Raw genomic sequence first — 20,940 nt, 5'->3', positions numbered from 1 at the left:
CTTTTCGCCGTGACCCGGGGTCCCGGGGTGCTCGTGTCGCCGCTGTCGCGGGGCCAAGCCCTTCTCGTCGTCCACTCCCTCATTCACATTTAACGACCGCACGTTGTTGTGTTAATTATTGACATCTCCAAAACGGCGCTCTCAATTGAGCTCCTGTACCTGCACGAGAATCGACCCCTTTGCATAACAGTGACAGCAGCGTCTCGCGGGCTCAGCTTCTCAATGGGCCTAAAACAACAGTTTACGAAAATCAGTGCACCAACAAAGTGTCTGTGGCGACGGAGAGGCGTGCTGGAGATTTGCATTGCAGCAAAAAGCTCACTGATATGCTAAAGGAGCTTGGTTTTGAGAGCTGTCATTGCAGCAATGCTGAACTTACCTGAAACGGTGCAGTGAAAAATTACATGAATGTGCAATTAGATAGTAACAATAATAATCATGGGCTAATGGTTTGGTCAGCTTTTCTGTTAGAAATATAATACTATAATAAAATATGCTTATTTTTTATTAACAGTTGACAGTGTTTTCCATATGATTGTTCCTCATGTCTGAATCAATTGTTCAGAAATGCACCAAGTAGTTTCTTTTCCCCAGAGTATTTCCTACCACTGTTGTAAACTTGTTCTAGTCTCTCAGGGTTCCCCTTTTGAGTCTTGGTTCCTCTCTTTTTTCTTCCTCATGCTCTCAGATATAGACTAGTGTTTCCAGATGGGCTTGCTCGTTATGGGTCTTATCTTGCACTTCTGCAAAGCTACTTTACAGCCATATTTACTGTAAAAAAAAAACGCCCTATAGAAATGAACCTGAAGTGAGGGTGAAATTTGCATGTTCTTGTGCTCTTTCCTAGTATATAGACTATAGTACCTCGATTGGATTGGAGAGAAAAACAAAGCTCCACAAACACTTCTGACTTTTGATCTCTGAGCGAGTGTTTTTTTTGTACCTGAGTGTGTTCATTGGTGTTGGCTAGATGAAAATCAAGCTGATATGCTAATGAGGGAGTTCTAGCAGCGCTACGCGAGCCTCTAAACTTCCACCATTAGAGGGAGATCTGAGCGCGCACACTGCTCAGCCCGCCGAAGCTCTGCCATCTTGAGCTCTGCGCACTGGGTGTAAAACTAGGCAAAGACGCTCTATCCTCATTCCACAACCCATGAAAATGCTCTGGAAATTAACTGATAATATTAAATATGAAGACTGTGAGGTAAGAAACAAGTTCATGTATTTTTAAGTATTTTGTTGCTCTTTAAAAAACAGTTGATATTTTTAAATGTGTTTTATTATTAAAATTTAATAAGTGATATGCATTTCCGAAAGTGCTGCATATGGGATATTTATGCATGCTTCAGTGCTCTCGTTGTCATATACATTCCAAAAATATAAAACAAATCTAATAAAAATCAGAAATAGTAACAGTGTTATTATTATTATTATTATTATTATTATTATTATTATTAGTGGTAGTAGTAGTAGTAGTATTAACAATTACAAAGTATTCCATCAATACTAATATTATAGCAAATATAGTAGTAAAATGCCGAATGGTAAAATAATATTAGTCATATATAAATTAAAAAAAAATAAAAAAGCATGTTACAAAATAAATATAGAAATATAATGGACAGTACTTTTAACGTTTTCTTTTAAATTCATAATAAAATACTAATAAAATAATAATGATACTAATAACAATCACAACCATATTAATAATTATAATAAACATAATAATAATAAACATTTGTCATTTTATTATACTTTCAAAAAAAATTTTTGTCAAAAGTATGCTGTTTAAAAAACACCAGTAGGGTGGTCTCGCTTTCGCTGTCTTTTAAAGCTGTAATTTAGCTCTGTTCGCTCGAATGGAAGGAAGGTTGGGACGGTGCTGTTTGTGGAGCTTGTGTATGGAGTGTGTGTATGGAGTGTGTGTATGGAGTGTGTGTGTGGAGTGTGTGTGTGGAGTGGTGCAGCCAGTCGAACGTGTTTTTGTCCGCCTCTGGAGGACAGACACAGCACGGAAACTCTGACTCTTCTTTCCCACGATTCATTTGGGCTTGTGTGATTTATTGAGTTATGCATGTTGCTCATTTTTCAGTCAGGCAAATTTAAATTGGACTTTCCAAAAAAAAAAAAAAAATCAGCAGGAGAAACAGGATCGCGTGCGAATAAGCTAAGGAGTGGAGGGGTGGAAGTTTACCCTGTCCGTGTGTGTGTGTGTGTGTGTGTGTGTTTTGAGTAAACGTTGGGTCGTAAACTTCGGAGGTTTTCTGGCTAGCTCAGAGAGCCGTTTTAGCGGTGTGGTGTTTGAAGCCATGTGGCTGAGCTCTCAGAGAGGAGCTCGGAAAGGCCACGCGACGGAAAGCGAAGGGAAAATCACGAGAAAGAGCACGAGCAGCAGCAAACATGCCCAACGAAAAGGCCCCAGCCTCAGCCGGATTGCCTCAACAGTCTAAGGTGCTCGATGTTTCCTTTCCTTCGGTTCTTCGTTGGGTTCCTCTCTCTGTCGTTCGTTCTTTCACTTTTCCTCGCCCTCAAACCTTTTAAAACGCCCCCCCTCTTCTCTCTGATTCGTCAGACGCAAGAGAATGTCCCTCTTTTTTTGTCTCTCTCTCCCTCCCTCCCTCTCTCTCTCTCTCTCTCTCTCTCACCCACTCCCCCTCTCTTTCTCTCCCCATCTCTGATTAGATATACTGATTCCTCATTCAATGGACGTCATTTAGTGCGGAGTCTGCCTTGAGTTGCTTCCTCGCTTCACGCTCGATTTCCGACCATTCTTCCCTTATTAAGTATTCGTGTAATATTAATAGTCATGAATATCTGCTATTAGGAGTCCGAGAGGAAGAAGAGGCAGCTCTTTTGCTAAATATGCGCCCAAGCGAGGGAACAGCTCACTGAGAGAGAGCGAAGGAGGCGATGGAATAGGGGATCTAGGAAACTTTAAAAAAAGCACCGCAATCCTTCAAGACCCTCCAAACTCAAAAAGCTGCATTTATTTTCTTTTTTCTTTTTTGATTTTTTTTGTTTTGGTTTTGGTTTTCCATCTCCAACAGCAGATGAAGAACATTGGGAATTTTACCCAGGCTCTGATGGATTATCGTGCTTCTTCTACGCGTATTTGAACACTGGGACTCCGTGACCTCGACGCACAGACAGAAAAAGAGAACGAAAGAAAGAAAGAGAAAGAAAGAATAAGAGAAAAGCGCCTCCGTGCTTTGGCTCTTTATTCCGGCTTGCTCGCTTCGGTTCTTCGCCCAGATTTTCTCGCGTTCTCGTGGCAGAAACGCCCGGAAATCTCTTCAGATGTTAGTGCACAGCTTCTCCGCGATGGTGAGTGAGGGGCTGGCGGGATGAGAGAGTAAAGAGGACCGTGCACTGTTTCACACCGTCTCCTGCTTTCTTTTCTTTTCTTTTATTGTATTTTTGTGTGTGCACCGTCATGCCAGCCGTACTTAGTAGCATCAAATGCTATTACAAAGACTTTTTACTGGATGTGAGCTCTTGATATTTTATTCATATTTCTACCTTGTTTTTTGGCTTTGTACTAAATGACATTGACTTGTAAAAATATGACGTGTTATTATTATTATTATTATTGTGCCACCCTAAAAATAATTTAAAATATCTTTTTAAAATGATCTTTTTTGAACGCAATTATTCAGAATTTCTTTCCTTCTTTCCTCCCTTCCCTCTTTCCCTCTCTCACCGTCTTGCAGGATCGCCATGACGGGACCAGCAATGGCACGGCCCGGTTACCTCAGCTGGGCGGTGTGGGCCAGTCACCGTACACGAGCGCGCCCCCGCTCTCACACACGCCCAACTCGGACTTCCAGCCGCCCTACTTCCCGCCGCCCTACCAGCCCATCTACCCGCAGTCTCAGGACCCTTACTCGCACGTCAACGACCCTTACTCTATCAATTCACTGCACGCGCAGCCCCAGCCCCAGCACCCGGGCTGGCCGAGCCAGCGGCAGAGCCAGGAGAGCAGCCTGCTGCACCAGCACCGCGGCCTGCCCCACCAGCTGTGCCGGGAGTACCGCAGAGAGGTGCTGCTGCCGTCCGGCCACGGCATCGAGACCGGCCTTACAGACTCTATCCCAATCCACGGAATACCTCACTCTTTAGACGATGTGCAGGTAAAAGCACAACTTCTGTTAATCGTGTAGTTTTGCATGCAAAAGCTTTTTTTTTGTTTGTTGAAAAACTGTAATCATGGTCTATGCCTGTAAGTAGAAGTTAATAACCATAGCGTCAACACCAGTAAAATTGTTTTACTGATCTAAGTATCAGTACAAAAAGTAGTTTTTAAGTGCTTCTATTTTTTAATATATACGATTTAGGGCACACCCCAGGGTTAAACTACTGTGTCACGTTTATTTAGATTTGTATTAAAAATAAAACAACTTTTTTTTAAAACAACAAGACGATTTGCGTCTTTCAAAACGTTTTTAAAACTATTTTAAAATTAAATTTCAGTGGATTTTAAAACGAGCAAAAATTCAAATAAATAAATAGCAACTATAAAATCCGTGGATTAATATTTTGCTGGACTGCATTGTCATCGTAGGAACAGAACATGCTGTATTGCACATTTTGCTTTAATCCTGTCTGTCATTTTTTGGACGTGATTCCTGGTTACCCCCCTTCTTCTCCTCCTCCATTTCCTTTCCTCTTTAATTTAATTGTAGTCTGCCCAGTGAAGAAATTCAGACGAAGAGAAATAACGAGGCTAAGTGAGCCATTCCACCCGGAACCATTTTTCGCAGGACTAATAACCCATATATTCACTGCTTAAAGAGAGAATTTCTTTCGTTTACCGCCCGGCAGGTGGAATAGGGGGAGATAAAAAAGGAGTCTATTTAAATAAAAAAAAAAATAAAAAAAAAAAATAAAAAAAAAACAAACAATTAGCTAAAAATCACCAGTGTAATTTTCAATGTCTTTATTTTTACAGCTTGTGTCAAAATGATAAAGTATGCTTTTATTCTCTTACACACCACTGTGCATTTTGTAGTGGACTGTCAAAAACCTTGATAATACAATTCAGTGTAGTTTTCTTAACAGTCTAATTTAACAAGCCTGGCAGAAATAGTTTTATCATTTTTTTGTGAGTGTTTGTGTTTTAATGGCTTCTTTTGAACCACTTTACAGCACGTTGAGGATCAAGGAATTCACATCCCTGACCAGACCGTTATCAAAAAAGGTAAGCAGCTTCCTTCTGAGACCTCTACGTGTTCGAACTGGTTCTGCTCAAGTACACAAAAGCCCCTTGTTTTGCCAGCCCCTGCTTTGTAAGAGGGCTACATTTAAAACGTTAAAACGTTTGCTAAGATTCGCCATGCATATCCTATCTGTAAGTGTGTGTGTGTGTGTGTGTGTGTTTGTGACAGACAGTTCGTCCTTAATCTCGACTAGTTCTTTACCACCATGCCTGCATTTAAAATGGCAGCCTCAACACTGGGCGCAGAGGGCGAGCATGCATTTTTGATATTTTATCCACGAGAATTGTGGCTGAATTGTGAACTGTTTCGTGCAGCATAACGGTCTCGCGGTTGATAGAGTGAATTCGTACAACTCGTTTCTTTTAGCGTTTTTCAACTCGTAATCTTTGTTAAATGTGACGCATCCTGTGTGAATATTAAGGGATGTCTTCTTTTCCCTCCATATCTGCGCCGTAATTGGTTGTTATATTAGCAATCTCCGGAGTTCGCTTAACTGCCATTGTCTCTATTAGCCTCCGCTGAGCCATTAATGTCACTAGTGATCTATCCAAAGGCGCGCGGCCCTTTGTCTCCGTTTACCGTGCATGGAAACGGGGCACCCTTGCAAAGATAGGCTGCAACACGCGCTGTTCTCGAGATTTTTTGTGGCATTTTGACGTGTGTGTATGTGTGTTTGAGAGAGAGAGTATGTGTATGTGAACGCGCAAAAGAGAGCGAGAAAGAGTAAGGCAATCTGAAAATGTGCAATAAGAAGAAATTGGCTATTCAAGAAATTCGATCCTTAAGAACAGTGTTAGTGATATGTGGGATACTTGGGACTAACTGTGATTAAAAGTGAAAATCCGTCTCAAATGATCATCATCATCATCATCGTCGTCGTCATTATTATTATTATTATTATTATTATTACTACTACTACTATTACAATTACAAAAAATAACCTTCATGCTTTAAATGTAAACAAAAACTCTCTAATGCTACAATTCTAAAAAAAAAAAAAAAAAAAAAAAAATTTAAAATAATCAGACATGGGCATCACATAGTGTTTACAGATACGCTGTTTCTCTCATTACCCCCCTCGGCGGGTCATCCAGGCAGTGTCCAAATCGCAGCAAATCCCGCGCACGTTCCGCTGTCATATTCTCTAAGCCTGCTCTGCAGTCACCATCGCGCTAATATTAAATATTTTGATGGCTGGGCCACTTCATTACCCGAGGCACATTCGAGCAGTTACATTCATGAGCTGAATGAAAAGCCACTGCTATCGTATCTATTTTTCTTTCACCCCCTCCTCCTCAGATAAGAACATATTGCCTTTGATTCCACAGGCCTTCGACGAGATGCTGTGCATAATCTTATTCCATATTCTGTCTGGGTGCATATCAATTCAGCCCCCCGCCATCCCCATAACCATCTCCATCCCCATTCCCTGAGACTGAATCAAGGTCCTCATGATCGTGTCCTGCTTTCTTCTAGGTCCGGTTTCGTTGTCCAAAAACAGCAATGTGTCGGCCATTCCCATTAACAAGGACGGGCTCTTTGGCGGCGTGGTCAACCCAAACGAAGTGTTCTGCTCGGTCCCTGGCCGCCTGTCCCTCCTTAGCTCCACGTCAAAGTACAAGGTCACGGTAGCAGAAGTGCAGAGACGCCTCTCGCCGCCCGAGTGCCTCAACGCTTCCCTGCTCGGCGGGGTGTTGAGAAGGTGAGCGTTTGCTTTTTTTTCACCCCCATTAAATGTCACCAATAATTACATCCGACCAGTCGATTCCTCGCTGTCCAAACAGCTCAAATGGGCGTGCATTAGGGATCTCAAACTCTAACGCTGCCCAGGCTAGGCCAAGCCTAGCTTTTCCCCTAACTGCAGCGTAATGACAACCCCTGCCCTGCTAAGAATGAATAGTTGGGGGAAATGGGCCTAGATTTCCAAAAAAGATCTAGCACATCAAACTAAAAGCCAGAGGAACATCCTAAATAATAGTCTTACCTTTTTGAAACTCCAAATCTCGATGAATACCCGTGTGTGGACTTTCATAAGGGTTTTGGAAACATTTGGGGACAGCAACCGTTTATATATCCACTCTTAAGGAATGCATGATGTGGAAGTGCAGTATTTTAGGCAATGCACTTTCTTCAGCTACCTGCCATTTTGAAAACTGTGTGCAACGCTACAACATAGACTCGGGCAGGAATAGGCTGTAAAACAGTTGGACAACTTTGGCTAATTGTGTGTGCTTGTGTGTCCTTTTTTTTCGACCAGGGCAAAATCTAAGAATGGAGGGAGATCCTTAAGAGAGAAACTGGACAAAATCGGATTAAATCTACCCGCAGGAAGGCGCAAGGCCGCTAACGTGACCCTGCTGACGTCACTGGTGGAAGGTAAGTCGCATAAGTGGCGTATGAGTTCCGGTGCGCGCTAAAGCAGGTGCTTAATGCTGCTACTGCGCGAGGGGGCTTTTGGAAATCAGCATACGCGCCCAGGCGTGTAATTTGGATTGAATTTGGCCTCGCAAGTAACAATGCATGAAGGATATATGTGTTTTGGTGGGAAACGAATTGGAGGATAGAAAATGTAGATATATCGTGGAGGACTTGAGGGTGATTCCAGGCGCCCTTTTTAACATTGGCTTGGTGGCGTATGCAGACTTGCAGACGGCCCGCAGTTTTGGATTTGCCTAATTTTTTTAAGCATATGCTTAGATTTGCTGGTGCCAGTTTGGTGGAGCATCCGTAGATGGTTCTGACTGTTTGGTTAATGATATCTCATATATATGTATCTCATTTTAGTATTTGTTTTATTATGCTATACGTGTAGGGTTGCGTGTGTGCAGATGGACGTTCTAGCCTACATGATGGTTTGATGGCAAAAGAATGACCTGTAGTTGTAAGCCTATTATAAAATATAAATGAGTTAATTATGTTGCTGCGCGAGGATGCCATTGCTGCTGAATAAATCCATTTTGCTTGCAAAGTTGAAGGTGATTATTCCGCGCGGTGGTATTTGGTGTGCCATTGGGCTTTAAAGGTGAAAGCTTGGGACGGTTCATTGGTTCCTGTTAATCATTGTCGCTGAAGACCGAATGCAATATTCATCGTGCTTCATTGAGATTTGGTTTTGTATGGTAATGAGCCTGAAGAAATGTATGATTCCTTCTCGATAAAGCGCAGAGGGGGTGGTGGGGGTGCACGAGGGGAGGAGGGTGGTTTGGTTTAAGGGACAGTGGCTTGCTGAAGTGCTGTTATTGTTTATGATCCGCTTGGTTTTATGGAAAGCGGTTTGCTGGACTGGAGCTTTGATGCTAATTGGCGCATGCGTCCTTCCGGAGCCCAGACTTATGACAGGAAGGCCTGCAGTTAAAACCCAACTGTTTCAGGAAATTAAAAGCAAAGACTTGGAAAAATCCACACAACGGCTCTGACTGGAATGAGCCACTCATGCTCAAGAAAGAAGGATGTTTTAGGCTACTTGCAATCAACTGTTGTCTTATGCAGCTTCCAGCTTTTTCTCAACGTCATGGTGCTTGTCTGACGCCCATTATTATTAAACGTTGTTTATTTTTTTGGTGCTTCTCTGGTTATTCTTTTGGAATGATTGGTCTATTTTGACATGATTGTTGATAACTCATAATTCACTTTCCAAACGTAAAAAGTGACGAAAAGGTGCTATTAACAAGGTTGGAAATCCATAGGCCATGGAAGGGTGTCCCGTTTGGCCGAGAACCTTAATTAGATGATGAATGTGCAAAGCGAAGGTGTTAATTGGTCTGCATTTGATGTCAGTCATTTCAAGTCATATCTTACACACTCAACCCCATTTTCTCCTTCTTAGGCGAAGCCGTGCATCTTGCCAGAGATTTCGGTTATGTATGCGAGACCGAGTTCCCGGCCAAGGCAGTAGCTGAATATGTAAACCGTCAGCATTCCGACCCAAATGAACAAGTCCAAAGAAAAAACATGTTATTGGCAACGAAGTAAGTGCTACTCTTGCTTTTCAAATGTCAGAAAGTGCAGTGTTTACAACCACGTTTGTTTTTTTCTTCTTCTCCAGCACAAACACATGTTAATAGACTCGATTGCAGCAAAACACTTACACTTAGCGATTGTCATGTATTTTTCTCAGGCGTTAATTTCATGGGCTTGTAATATTTACTCAATGATTTAGTAATTGCAATAGCTCGTAGGAGCTGTGAATACCCTAATGGAGAACATTTAACCGTTCCAAAAATGCACATGCAGCCATTAACTGTGCCACGTTCAAGTTGGAACATGAACATTGAGCATCGTGCTTCTCTTGCAATGAAGAGACCAGAAATGAGAACTGGTGGCAGGCCTATTGAGAGTGTTCTCTCCAAACCAAACACAGCTCTATGATTGACGTCCAGTGACAGTTCTGTTTGAGTCCCATTCAGCTGAACTTTGGTTCCCCTGACAGTGTAACCAGCTGTCTCATTGATTAGGAGATACGACACACTCGACGAGCACATTTTGAGAAAGTGTTACTTATGCATTTTTTTCTGAGTGTCGAACCTTCAGCTTTGATTAAGGTCAGGTTTGACACTCTGTGCTTTGTAAACTCATGGCATTTTCTTTATATGCCGCCAAGCCATACCTCACACGCTGCTGCATTGTGTCTCCTTCCAGACAAATCTGCAAAGAATTCACCGACCTGCTCTCCCAGGACCGTTCGCCCCTGGGGAACTCTCGCCCGCAGCCCATCCTGGAGCCCGGCATCCAGAGCTGCTTGACCCACTTCAGTCTCATTTCGCACGGCTTCGGGACACCGGCCGTGTGCGCGGCCGTGACTGCGCTGCAGAACTATCTGACCGAGGCCATTAAAGCCATGGACAAAATGTACCTTAACAACAACCCCAACAGCCACTCCGAATCTGGCACTAAAGGCGGGGACAAAGACGAGAAGCACAGAAAGTGATCTCCACACCATGTCCAGATCGCCCCATTAATGTTACAACTACATATTAAAAAGAATCACTAGTGACCAAGACGACAGTCGTGCCAATTATTATTATTTTATTGTTTTTTTTATCTCCCCGAGCTTGATCCATTCTCAAAATGTGTTTGAGAGTTCTTTTCGAGACCACGAACCAAGTTGGGATTGACGGAAGATCCATTTCTTAAAATGAAAAGAAAGAAAAAACAAGAGAATAAAAAATGAGAAGAACCATAAAGGAGGGAAAAACGACCAGATTTGCCACACGAGGACTTTTAATGAACTTCATCTTTTTTATAACGAGCTGCAACGGACTGAAATCTATCCACCCCCTTCTCAATCCACGATTGTAGCCATGTGACAAAAAAGAAGCTGAAAGAGGATGATTTTCTATCAGTATTGTGAATAATAAACTTGAAAGAACGAACGACAGAAAAGAAGACAGAAAAAGAAAAGCTCCATAGTTCCATTGCCATGACTTCAGACATAAGACGTTTCACTCTGAGCGACCAACTTGAACTTTTGAAATTTCAACACGATTCACGGTTATATGAGGGAATCTGTGTTCATGTATGTATATATTTATTTATGTGTAATTTAACGGGAACTGTAAATATGGTGCGTCTGTTGAAACTTCTTTTTTATTTATCTGGTGCCTCCTGTTTTAGTGGGTTTGAATATTCGCTTAGTTCTTCATGTGGTTTTATGGTTCTTAGAAAAACAGAAGTTTTGGGGGGGGGTTATTTTTGTTTTTTGTTTTTTTCTCTGGGAATATTTCAACTCAGCCCTCTTGTAGCATGTTGAGGCGTCATCGAAGCAAGTGAACAAATTGAATAGAAATAAACGTCCATTTCTCTATATATCATCCTTTATGCCATTCAGTTTTGAATTGAAAAAAACGACAAGACCCCGACGAGACTCTAGTTTTGTGTTTCTATTTTCTTGTTTTTATACGAGCTTTTATGTGTTGTGCCAATCAGAATACGTTTCACCTCTTGTTCTTCCCTCGAAGCACCATAAGAGCAATAAATGGATAGCCTATTGTCCTCAGAAATCCTTTTCTTTTATTTTCTTTTGTTTTTGAGAATTAAAAAAAACATTTGGGACCATCTGATATCTTGTATGTCCAATGTCGAATTGGAGGCGGTTTTATCTGTATTGTATAGGCCTGTGCTGGCAATAGTTCCCATGCCTGTCAATGTATTATAGTCATTTGTTGCCCAGGAAAAAAAATAAATATTTGATACGCTTCATGTCGATATTTTTATTCATTTATTTTTTTTTATTATTTGTATTCCGTGCTTGCGCCTTTTTATACAGCACGGTTACTGTAATTGAGTTTAGCTCTCCCTTGACGATTGTTCCTTGCAATAAGCAATTGAACCCATTGTTGTTTGCCTCAAGTATAATAATAATAATAATAATAATAATAATAATAATAATAATAGTTGCTTTCAACTCTTCGTTCAGAGCACCGGATCATTCAAACATGGCAGGAAGCTTTTTTTTTTTCAACCAAGCCAAATGACACAGAAAACAATGAATTCTCAATCGTGTTTGAAGTGAGCGTGTGTAGTTTGAGCCCTGGAGCGAAACGGCTCTTAAAATCAGTCAGATGTATAAGCCTACGCTGAAGGTTAGTGCGTTTCGCCATTTCCACGCTTTTATCGCTGTGCTGTTGGGCGCCACTTTGTTTTGATACCTCCTTTCAGTCGGCTTATGCTAAACTATGCGATGATATAATGTAGCACCCAGAGTGTGATTTGATCATGCCATGTTTGGATAATATTTTGGGTGAATCCCACTTTAAAAATCTAGTCGGCACTCGTGTTAAAGGAATGTCAGTGTGGGTAAACGAATGAATGGCTGCTGCTGCTGCTCTGTCTTGTGTTTTTGGTCTTGCTTCCTGACTGTGTGTTCCTCTAGTCAGTCGTTGGGTCATCGGGCTATTCATGCGCCTAATCACGTGCACGAAATATAGTATACCTTATATATAGCAGTGATGGTGCAGAGCCATTGCGTAACCGCAGCTCCAATGCAATCTGATTGTTTATTGATAGTAGGCACCTCCAAGTCCATCTCCAGCCGAGCGTGCGGAGCTGGATACCCCTCCGCCCCTTCACCCAACCACCCACTCCCAATGCCAACTCTCCATACCAACCCCCTCGCCCCTCCCGCCCAACACACACACACACACACCACACTTCGGCTCTGCCTGGTGGCGTTTTTTTTAACGAAAGCTCCGCCGAGTGTGGTGCACGCTGCGCCCAAGCGCCTTCTTATTTTTTACTCCTGGACTGTGCTGTTCGTTTTATTAGAAGGTGGCTCGCGCTTGGTCGCTCTTTCACGTGTAGGGTAAAATACAGCCCGAGCTGCACGCGCCCTCGATCGCCGCGATCGTGAGGATGCGGAGGGCGGCAGCAGGTGAGAAGAGCCATTGTCTGTCAGGAATGTTTTGCTTGGCTCCATCTCACATTGCGTGTGGGATCCTCACCTCGGGCGCAATGGCTCGCGCAGAGAAAGAGGGATACCCGGCTGCTCCCTTCTGCGCGGGCCGGAGGTGAAGAGTGGGGAGAAACCACAAACAGTAATTTGAAGGGTGGTCGTAGTAAAGAGTGTTCACTGGATTTAGGAATCCCCTCACGTGTGTATCATTAGCTCTTAATGTCATTTAATAAATGAGGGTCAGTGATTCCCCCACTCTTTCGCGAGCGAAACGAAAGCATTCGAAACAGCATCTATCACTGTAGGGAGATATCCCCCCAAAAAAGCGAGAAAGAGTGTGTTATTGTAAATGATATGCATTTAAGTTTATTAATTTTCCTGTTATCAATGCAATGTTTTGCAGTGTTTCCGCTGCCCTCCTTTTTGTCTAGGTCCACAAAAAATTCTCTCTCTCTCTCTCTCTCTCTCTCTCTCTCTCTCGATACATATCTATATATCTAATTTGACTTTTGGAAGTCAATTTAATTTTTTTCCCAATTTATTTTTACATTTCTATTGGTTCCATTTATCATGAAACTTTTTAAAACATTGTAAAGAACAGCTATCAGATGCAAAATATGCCAAAAAAAAGTGGAGAAACAAGGAGATACAAGGTTTTGCACGACAGCAACGATAATATTGCTTACTGCCGTTTTATGTGGACTGTTAGAAGTAGTTGAACATATCAATGCCTGGCAGCGAGAGCGGCGTGTGTAAAAACCAGCGCTCGCTGAAATCGGAGCGCATGGCAATACCCTGCTGAATTTGGTTAATTCACTCAGTAAAGCGCCGGTACGAGCTGTATCAATTACACATGATTCCATTGTAATAATTAACATGTGTGTGTGTGTCTTTTTTGTGCCCTTTTCCCAAAACCATTAGCCATTTTTGTACATCATTGAATTATGCAGCAAATCTTCGATTTCATTCAAACTGAGTGGCGATATTTTTAAACAGACAAAATGCTATTTACTATTTACTGATTATGATTGGACAGGCTCTCTCTCTCTCTCTCTCTCTCTCTCTCTCTCTCTCTCTCTCTCTCTCTCTTCCTTCCTCCTGTTATGATGGCCTTGCTTTAAAACTGCAGACTGAGTTTAATTACACCAGACCCAAACTCAATAACTCGGGATGGTCTCTAGAACAGTAATTTAAAGCGGGCAAACGCGACATATTCAACAGCGCTGACAGAAAATTACTTTAGCCAAATGTCAGCAGCGCCTCACGTGGGCTAATGTTGGCTAACGCGCTGTAACGGATTAAGGGGAACGAAATAATAAGTACATCGATGCTATATTCGTTTGTTGACAGATTGTCTTACGTTTTTACAATTTTTCGTTTTATTTCGCTTTTCTTTTTCTTTTTCAGCAACAATTGTCAGCAAGTCTTGTTCATTTCCACTCCTGCTGTAAAAAAAAAAAAAAAAAAAAAAAAAAAAAAGTCTTGTAATGTAAACAAACAAGTCTTAGACCCTGTTTTAGCACCACTGTTGGTTTCATTTACGTCCACAGATAAGCTGGACACGGAGAAATGTCTCGAGTACGAGAACATGTGGACATCATGGTCAGTGCTGGACCCATTACGAGCCTCCATAAGCCTTCAATGGAGCGCAAAATGGCTAATTGCACTCGACACCTAACCTCAAGCCCTCATCACTTTGGGGTCTGACCCCCCCATTACTGACCCCACCCGGGTGAGCAGGCTTGGGCCTCCGCAATGCCAACGGAGGTCAAACACTCACCAAATCGCCGCTGATTACGCGACACATCAGGCAACCGATTAGAAAACGTTACATGGCTTTGAATAAACAAACGGGTGTAAAGAGAGGAACAGTTAGACTGTTGGTGTTAAATTCCTAAAATCAGGTGCTGCAAAGGGTTATTTGAGTAATGCCACGGGAGAACCCTTTTTGGTTCCATAAAGAACCGTTTTTGCAAAAGAGTCATTAAACCTTGAAAGGGTTCTAAATGGTTCTTTATAGATCCCCAACTAGTTATTATATGTAATCGCTTAAAGAACCATTTGTAAAACACTTTTTTAAGGGTGTAGGTATGGATAAAGGGGAAAGGGTGTGGCCACACACACCCCTTGTATTATTATTATTATTATTATTATTATTATCATCTTCATCAGCTCTAATCTAATTATATATAATGATGATTTATAATACATCAATAATAATAATTATAATTACACAATAATAACATATAATTATTAATTACTATTAATAATACAATACATATATAAATAATATATATATACGGCTATAAGAATATATTAACATATAATAAAACGATTAATCCTGATTAGTACGATTATTTTTTCCCTCTCCGTTTTATTTACCATGAGCGTTCTAGATATTTTAGGTTAAGCTTTCAAATTTAACAAATTAAAGACAAAGTGTCATTAAATAACTAATGGATTATGTATTTATTTATATATTTATATCTAATTAATTATGTATTTATTTATGCGTTATTTTGTTTATTTTTAGTCCCATTGTTTCACATAGGCCTCTTCATTGAACACTATATTTAGCTCAAGACTAGGCTTCATCACTGTCCGGAAAACCGAGGCAGCAGTTTGTCTTGCTTGACCTCTTTCGTCCCCGGCAAAGAGTGGACGACTCTTTCAGCTGAGCTTGAGTGTGTGTGTGTGTTTTCTCGCTCCCCCAAAAATAAAGGCTCTACAGTGGTGCTAATGTTTCCCTTTTTCCTTAATATAGTTGATATTCCAGTTTGGAGCTCTCTCTCTCTATCTCTCTCTCTCTCCCTCTCTCTCTCTCTTTCTGTCTGTCTGTCTCTCTCTCTCTCTTTCTCTCTCTACACTCCCTCCCTCCTTCCCTCCCTCCCTGCGCCAGCCGGGGGGAGAGTCGCCGCGGGCCAAACATATGCTTCTTTCCATTGCACTAATCCAAATTCAGCGTGGAGGAATAATTGCTCGAGTGGCCATGGTTTCGCAGGGCTTTGTCCCTCGCTGGCTCCCGTCAGCCAGGCACACGCCATTTCAATCAACTTCTTTTGAGGCCTGTCTCTTTTTATCAAACCTTAGACCCCGCAAATGATGTGAACATTTAACAAACCGCTTCACGCTTCATAAAGAACGCCAACCTGCTCTCTCTCTCTCTCTCTCTCTCTCTCTCTCTCTCTCTCTCTCTCTCGCTCTCACACACACACACACATACGCAGAAGAGGGGTGCGACCCATCTTATTATTCATTGCTTTATTTGTTTATTCGTTAAGACTTGGACGTTTGTCACTCAACAACGAAATCTCGCGATATTTCACGAGGCAGCGTGTTAGACAACAGTGGACAAAGTGAATAATGAAGGTGATGCGACCATAAGCTACAGCAACAGCAGCGCTCTTAAAGAAAAACTGAGAGAGAGAGAGAGAGAGAGAGAGAGAGAGAGAGAGAGAGAGAGAGAGAGATGCCCTCACTGCCCTGCTATCTCAGAAACGACGCGTTTCGCCTTGAGCCAGTGTTGTCTACAGAGAACAAAAAGAAATTCAAACGATAAGAAAACTTGCTTATCTGCGTTCAGATGAAGCTAATGGAAGACTTATTGATTCCCATCTTCTTTCACGATCTCCTGACACCCAGGTGAACTTTAGGCTCTCTTCGTTCACTGACTGCTGCACCATTGGCGTTCCTGTGTGAGAAGACGACGTTTGCTCAAAGGTGCTTTAGATGAGCAAAGCTAGAGTAGAACTAATTTTGGTACAATAGAAAAGAACCGAATTCTTCTATAGCATCGTTTAAATAACCATTTGAAGCACCTTTATTTTTTATAAGTGTATGTAAGAAACCAATGGGCCAAACGAGGTTTGTTGACTGAAGAACTCTTAAGAATAAGGGTATTATGGCGATGCCATAGAAGAACCACATTTGCTTCCATGAAGAAGAACCATGTTTGTAAAAGAGATCCGTGAGTGTCAACAACGTTTATAAGGTCTGATGGATCTTCTCTTGATGAAAGGGTTCTTTACCAATTTAAAGGGTCTTTACATGCAAACATGGTTATTTATGGAACCACAACTGGTCCTTCTGGTTCTTCTAAGGCATTGCTCAAAGAACAGTTGAAGCATCTTTATTTGTTAGAGTGCAGCAAAGTTGTCATGCTTTACACGCACCATATAGTGGAGATTACACATTCACACACACACACACACACACACACACACCGTCCTCATATCAGAGTTGGCTACAGACGCACGTGGACAACGCTAAATAAACTGACACATGCGGATTGATTGGATTTGTAGAATGAATATCAAAAGCGCCAGAGGCAAGGCTGTATTAAGGTCAAGGGGTTGCCAAATGGTTGTGTCCTCAGCTTCATATAATTTTAGGGGAACATTTAGTGATTTCCAACGTGGTTTTCCATATTTTGTGTTTGAATATTCCATGATAAATTGTCACCTGTGCCCTGTTCTCATCCCGAATCTAAATATTTCAGTTAGCACGCTGCAGAATGGTGAAGATCACTAGCTCTCTAAACGAGCAGCTCGGCCCTGTTAGATGTGGCAGTGCTGGGTTCAGCGCTGGTCAGACCCAGTGCACAGCCTGTTATTTGGAGATATCATACTTTAGTAGGAAGCGAGCGCCTGAAGCAATGTTGACCCAGTAACACGCTTGAAGGTCTGCATAGGGTTAATGCATGGTAATCAGTCCCAAAGCCCGTTTTAAGCTCGCCTCTTTACTGCACACTCAACTCAGCTGTTTCATGAATTGTGACACTTTCATCCACTAGACAGAAATTAACCACACGCTGCTGCTGGAGTTATTATTATTAACTCTTGAAGTGATTTACAACAGCAATAATGCACATTATTTTATCAGCATTATTACATATAACGTCTTCTAGTAACAGTTATACTAATAAAAATACTATAACAAAACGATACAATTTCAAAAACGACAAAATTAATTCGACACACTCAATTTATTTAATAGTACATTATTTATCTATAATAATAACCTATATTAGTACTACTCCTACTTCTACTACCACTACTACTACTACTACTACTACTACTAATAATAATAATAATAATAATAATTATTATTATTATTATTATATTAGAACTACTATTACTGCTAATAACAATATATTATTATTACTACTACTACTACTTTTCCCAGAGAATAGACAATCAGATGTATTTTCTAAATGTATATTAAACTAATTGGGGATGGAATGAAATTAACACCAACATTTGTCCTCTTTCATGGTCTGTTACCTTTTCGCTGTGTTTATTCGTAGTTTCAAAGCTGACTCGCTTCTATGAAACTTTGTATGAGTCTCTCTTGTGCTAAATGTAAACATGGGATCGTTTCATCAGAACAATTCGTGATACTGATGAATCTGAAGAAGCACCTGGAATAAATAGCTGGGGTTGGTTCCCCTTTACAGCACAGCAGCTCAGCTTCAGAGCTGGCATCCCCCCCTCATCCTTATTTTCTCTATCAACGATGAAAAATTACTTCAGTAAAATGGACCATTTGCTTAGAAATCACGGATTTTCAAGCATTAGAGAGAGAGAGAGAATGAGAGAGGGAGAGAAAGGGAGAGAGGCGTTGTCGTGCTGAATTAATAGACGTGATAATTTCACACGAAAGAAGAGCAGTATTTCATGTGGCTGCTATCTGCTCCATCAGTGAGGGTGGCAGTAGCGCAGCTGCGGCGCTTCTCCTCCTCATTCTGCGCGCCGCTGATGTGCCGCTGATGGACTGTGATGAGCCGCTGCGGCCGCTCTCCGCTCCTCGCCCCGGGGCTGCTGTAGCTGCGGGCGACGCCGGTGCCCCGTCCTGATAAAGGACTTACTCTGCGCCCGCTGAAAGAGAGCAGCTTTCCACCCGAGACCTAATCAACTCTCAGCAATGGCCTCGCCAACTCTTTTTTCATTTGGGCTATTTATTTATTTATTTACTCACTTACACACTGATCCGGTGTTTTCAAACCGAATCCAATGAATGCCACTGTGGTGTAAACGAATCAAAATAAAGCGAACAACTAAGCAAGTAAACACACACACACACACACACATCAGAGAAATTACATTCGTTATTATTAACTTAATGTTTTTTTATCTGCCGTTTGTTTAAGGATGCTATTAATATTGGCACATCATGAGGAGTTTAAACAGACATATAATTCAGTTTAAAGTAGAACGAATATTAAAATATTTTGAACAATAGTACAATATTAGAATGTTGTTTTTTATTACCTGCCCCTTAAAGAACAACAACAACAACAACAACTACTACTACTACTAATAATAATAATAGTCACGAAATTCATTTCTTTAGAAAGGGTTGGTTATTTTTATACAAAAGATCATAGAAAATACTATATAAATACTGTATAATTTAAAAAACAAAAGGGCAAGCGAGTGTAAGGCTGCAACAACAATAATAATAATAATTATAATAATAATAATAATAACAATCATAATAATAAGAATTAAACCACGAAAAAATTACCATTGTATTTAATGTGCCCCAAAGTCCCATTTTATTTATTTATGTTTATTATAATGAGACCTATAGGATGATATTATGAACAACAATTTCTATTTTAATTAAAGAGAATGATTATGCCGAATGGTGTGTGTACCGTGAGCCCAGGTGTTAGTGGATCTGTGCCCACTCAAGCAGTAGGCTCTCCCCGTGTGTATGTGTGTGTGTGTGTGTGTTTGTGTGGTTTACCTCAGCATCCTGTTCCTACTGTCATCACCATCACACACCAGCAGGGCACTGCTGAGCTACGGATGCCTGTACTTCTTGCCTGTAATTATATACCTAATTCAAACTAACCAAATTCGCTATAATGAAGTAAATAATAAAAAAACTCTTCCAGATATTCACAATTGTTTATTATTTCATACCTATTTGGTCTGTATTATACTTTCTGTAACATCCCTTTCAAAATTATCCCATTTAGCCTTATATATCTGTAGCTTCCAACATAACGTTGATCTCTTAGAGACCTTAACATATAAACAATCAGTTTTCACTGCTGTTAAACATATTTTAAATACAGAAGAGAATGTTTCTTTGTGTAACTACAGCAAACTACACAGCCCTTTCTTCTTAGTTAGGGTTGCTAGGGTTAGTTCATTTTAACTGGGGTTAGAATTACACTGGCCTTCTAGCTAGCTAAGTTTACCTCAGGATAGTAGACTTGTGTGTGAATAACTACCTTTCTATGAGTGAATAACTACCTACCTACATCTTAGTGCACAACAAATATTAATTAGCAAGGTTGATATTAATGGCCCACAACAAAACTTTTCTTTGAGATTCTCAAAATACAAATGTAGAGCTTGCACAAGCTGTTTACCTTACCTACACACAACTCATCCAAACCTGCACAAGCTGTTTACCTTACCTACACACAACTCATCCAAACCTGCACAAGCTGTTTACCTTACCTACACACAACTCATCCAAACCTGCACATGAAAAATGACCAATGATACTATTTAACACATATTGTGTGTATACTTAACACAACGTGACATAGAGTATGTTACAATAGTGAAACACTTAAAATGTTTAATAATTCAATGCTCAATGCTGTGGGCGTTTATACCCCTCTAGCCCATGCCCATTGTAATAGGCATGGTGCCAATAGGTATCTGCGTATCTGCTTGAGAGTCCTATTCTATTGGCTATACTTTTCCACAGGGACTAGACAAGCTGTGTGTGTGCATTTGTACATCTGTGCCAGTCTGTGTCAATGCATGCAACTTAAAGCCGCTGAATGCATTCATTAGCAGGGTGTCCTCAAACATTTGGATATATTGCGTATATTATTATGATTACAATATTATGTCTGTCTTCTGACTCTTATTATTGATTAATTTCTTCAGCTAAATGACACTTTAAATACAGATATCAACAGAGATAAAGGTGTGGGTTCTTCTTAACACAGTTCTAACTATCTACTGAACTACACAGTACTGAACTATCTACTTACTTGTACTTGCTTTATGAGCTGCATATCTTTAGAATACACTTTTAAAAATATATTAACACATTAAGTTACATTAAAAGTTAAGGTAATGCATTACAGTGTTTTATTATAAACTCGGAACAGCTATCAGACAAAAGCAGAACTAAGGAAAAAAGGTCAGAACTAGTGTGTGTGTCTCTTACAATTGTTTTCAGTTATTTTCAGTTATCAAATTCAAATTCACTCCCAATAGTTAAAACTCTCCCATCACATGATGCCATCCGTGCTTGGAGGGTGAAGGCAAGCATGTGCTTCTTCTGAATCACATGAAGCCA

General features: G+C 40.8%; 1 protein-coding gene across 2 annotated transcripts; it reads left to right on the top strand.

Annotated features, from left to right (window-relative positions):
• The first annotated feature begins 1,126 nt into the window (after positions 1-1,126).
• On the top strand, positions 1,127-11,404 carry tfap2a (transcription factor AP-2 alpha). Of its 2 annotated transcripts, none has more exons than XM_072658644.1 (7): positions 1,127-1,204; positions 3,711-4,130; positions 5,146-5,197; positions 6,693-6,918; positions 7,474-7,592; positions 9,043-9,184; positions 9,855-11,404. In XM_072658644.1, the coding sequence occupies exons 1-7, from the start codon at positions 1,154-1,156 to the stop codon at positions 10,141-10,143; spliced, it is 1,299 nt and encodes a 432-aa protein (XP_072514745.1). In that variant the 5' UTR covers positions 1,127-1,153; the 3' UTR covers positions 10,144-11,404. The 2 variants fall into 2 exon arrangements, with proteins under 2 accessions (XP_072514745.1, XP_072514735.1); XM_072658634.1 differs by lacking the exon at positions 1,127-1,204 and adding an exon at positions 2,729-3,324.
• The last annotated feature ends 9,536 nt before the right edge of the window (positions 11,405-20,940 follow it).

Source organism: Salminus brasiliensis, chromosome 1, assembly GCF_030463535.1.
Source record: "Salminus brasiliensis chromosome 1, fSalBra1.hap2, whole genome shotgun sequence".
Lineage (NCBI taxonomy): Eukaryota > Metazoa > Chordata > Actinopteri > Characiformes > Bryconidae > Salminus > Salminus brasiliensis.
The sequence above is the reverse complement of the archived record's forward strand: the minus strand, read 5'-3'. Positions and strand labels throughout refer to the sequence as shown.

Bases quoted from the DNA above. Each gene is read 5' to 3' on its own strand.
- tfap2a (XM_072658644.1), top strand. From the start codon at position 1,154: ATGAAAATGCTCTGGAAATTAACTGATAATATTAAATATGAAGACTGT. The intron at 1,205-3,710 runs GTAAGAAACAAG...ACCGTCTTGCAG, and splicing joins TTAAATATGAAGACTGTGAG to GATCGCCATGACGGGACCAG. The intron at 4,131-5,145 runs GTAAAAGCACAA...ACCACTTTACAG, and splicing joins ACTCTTTAGACGATGTGCAG to CACGTTGAGGATCAAGGAAT.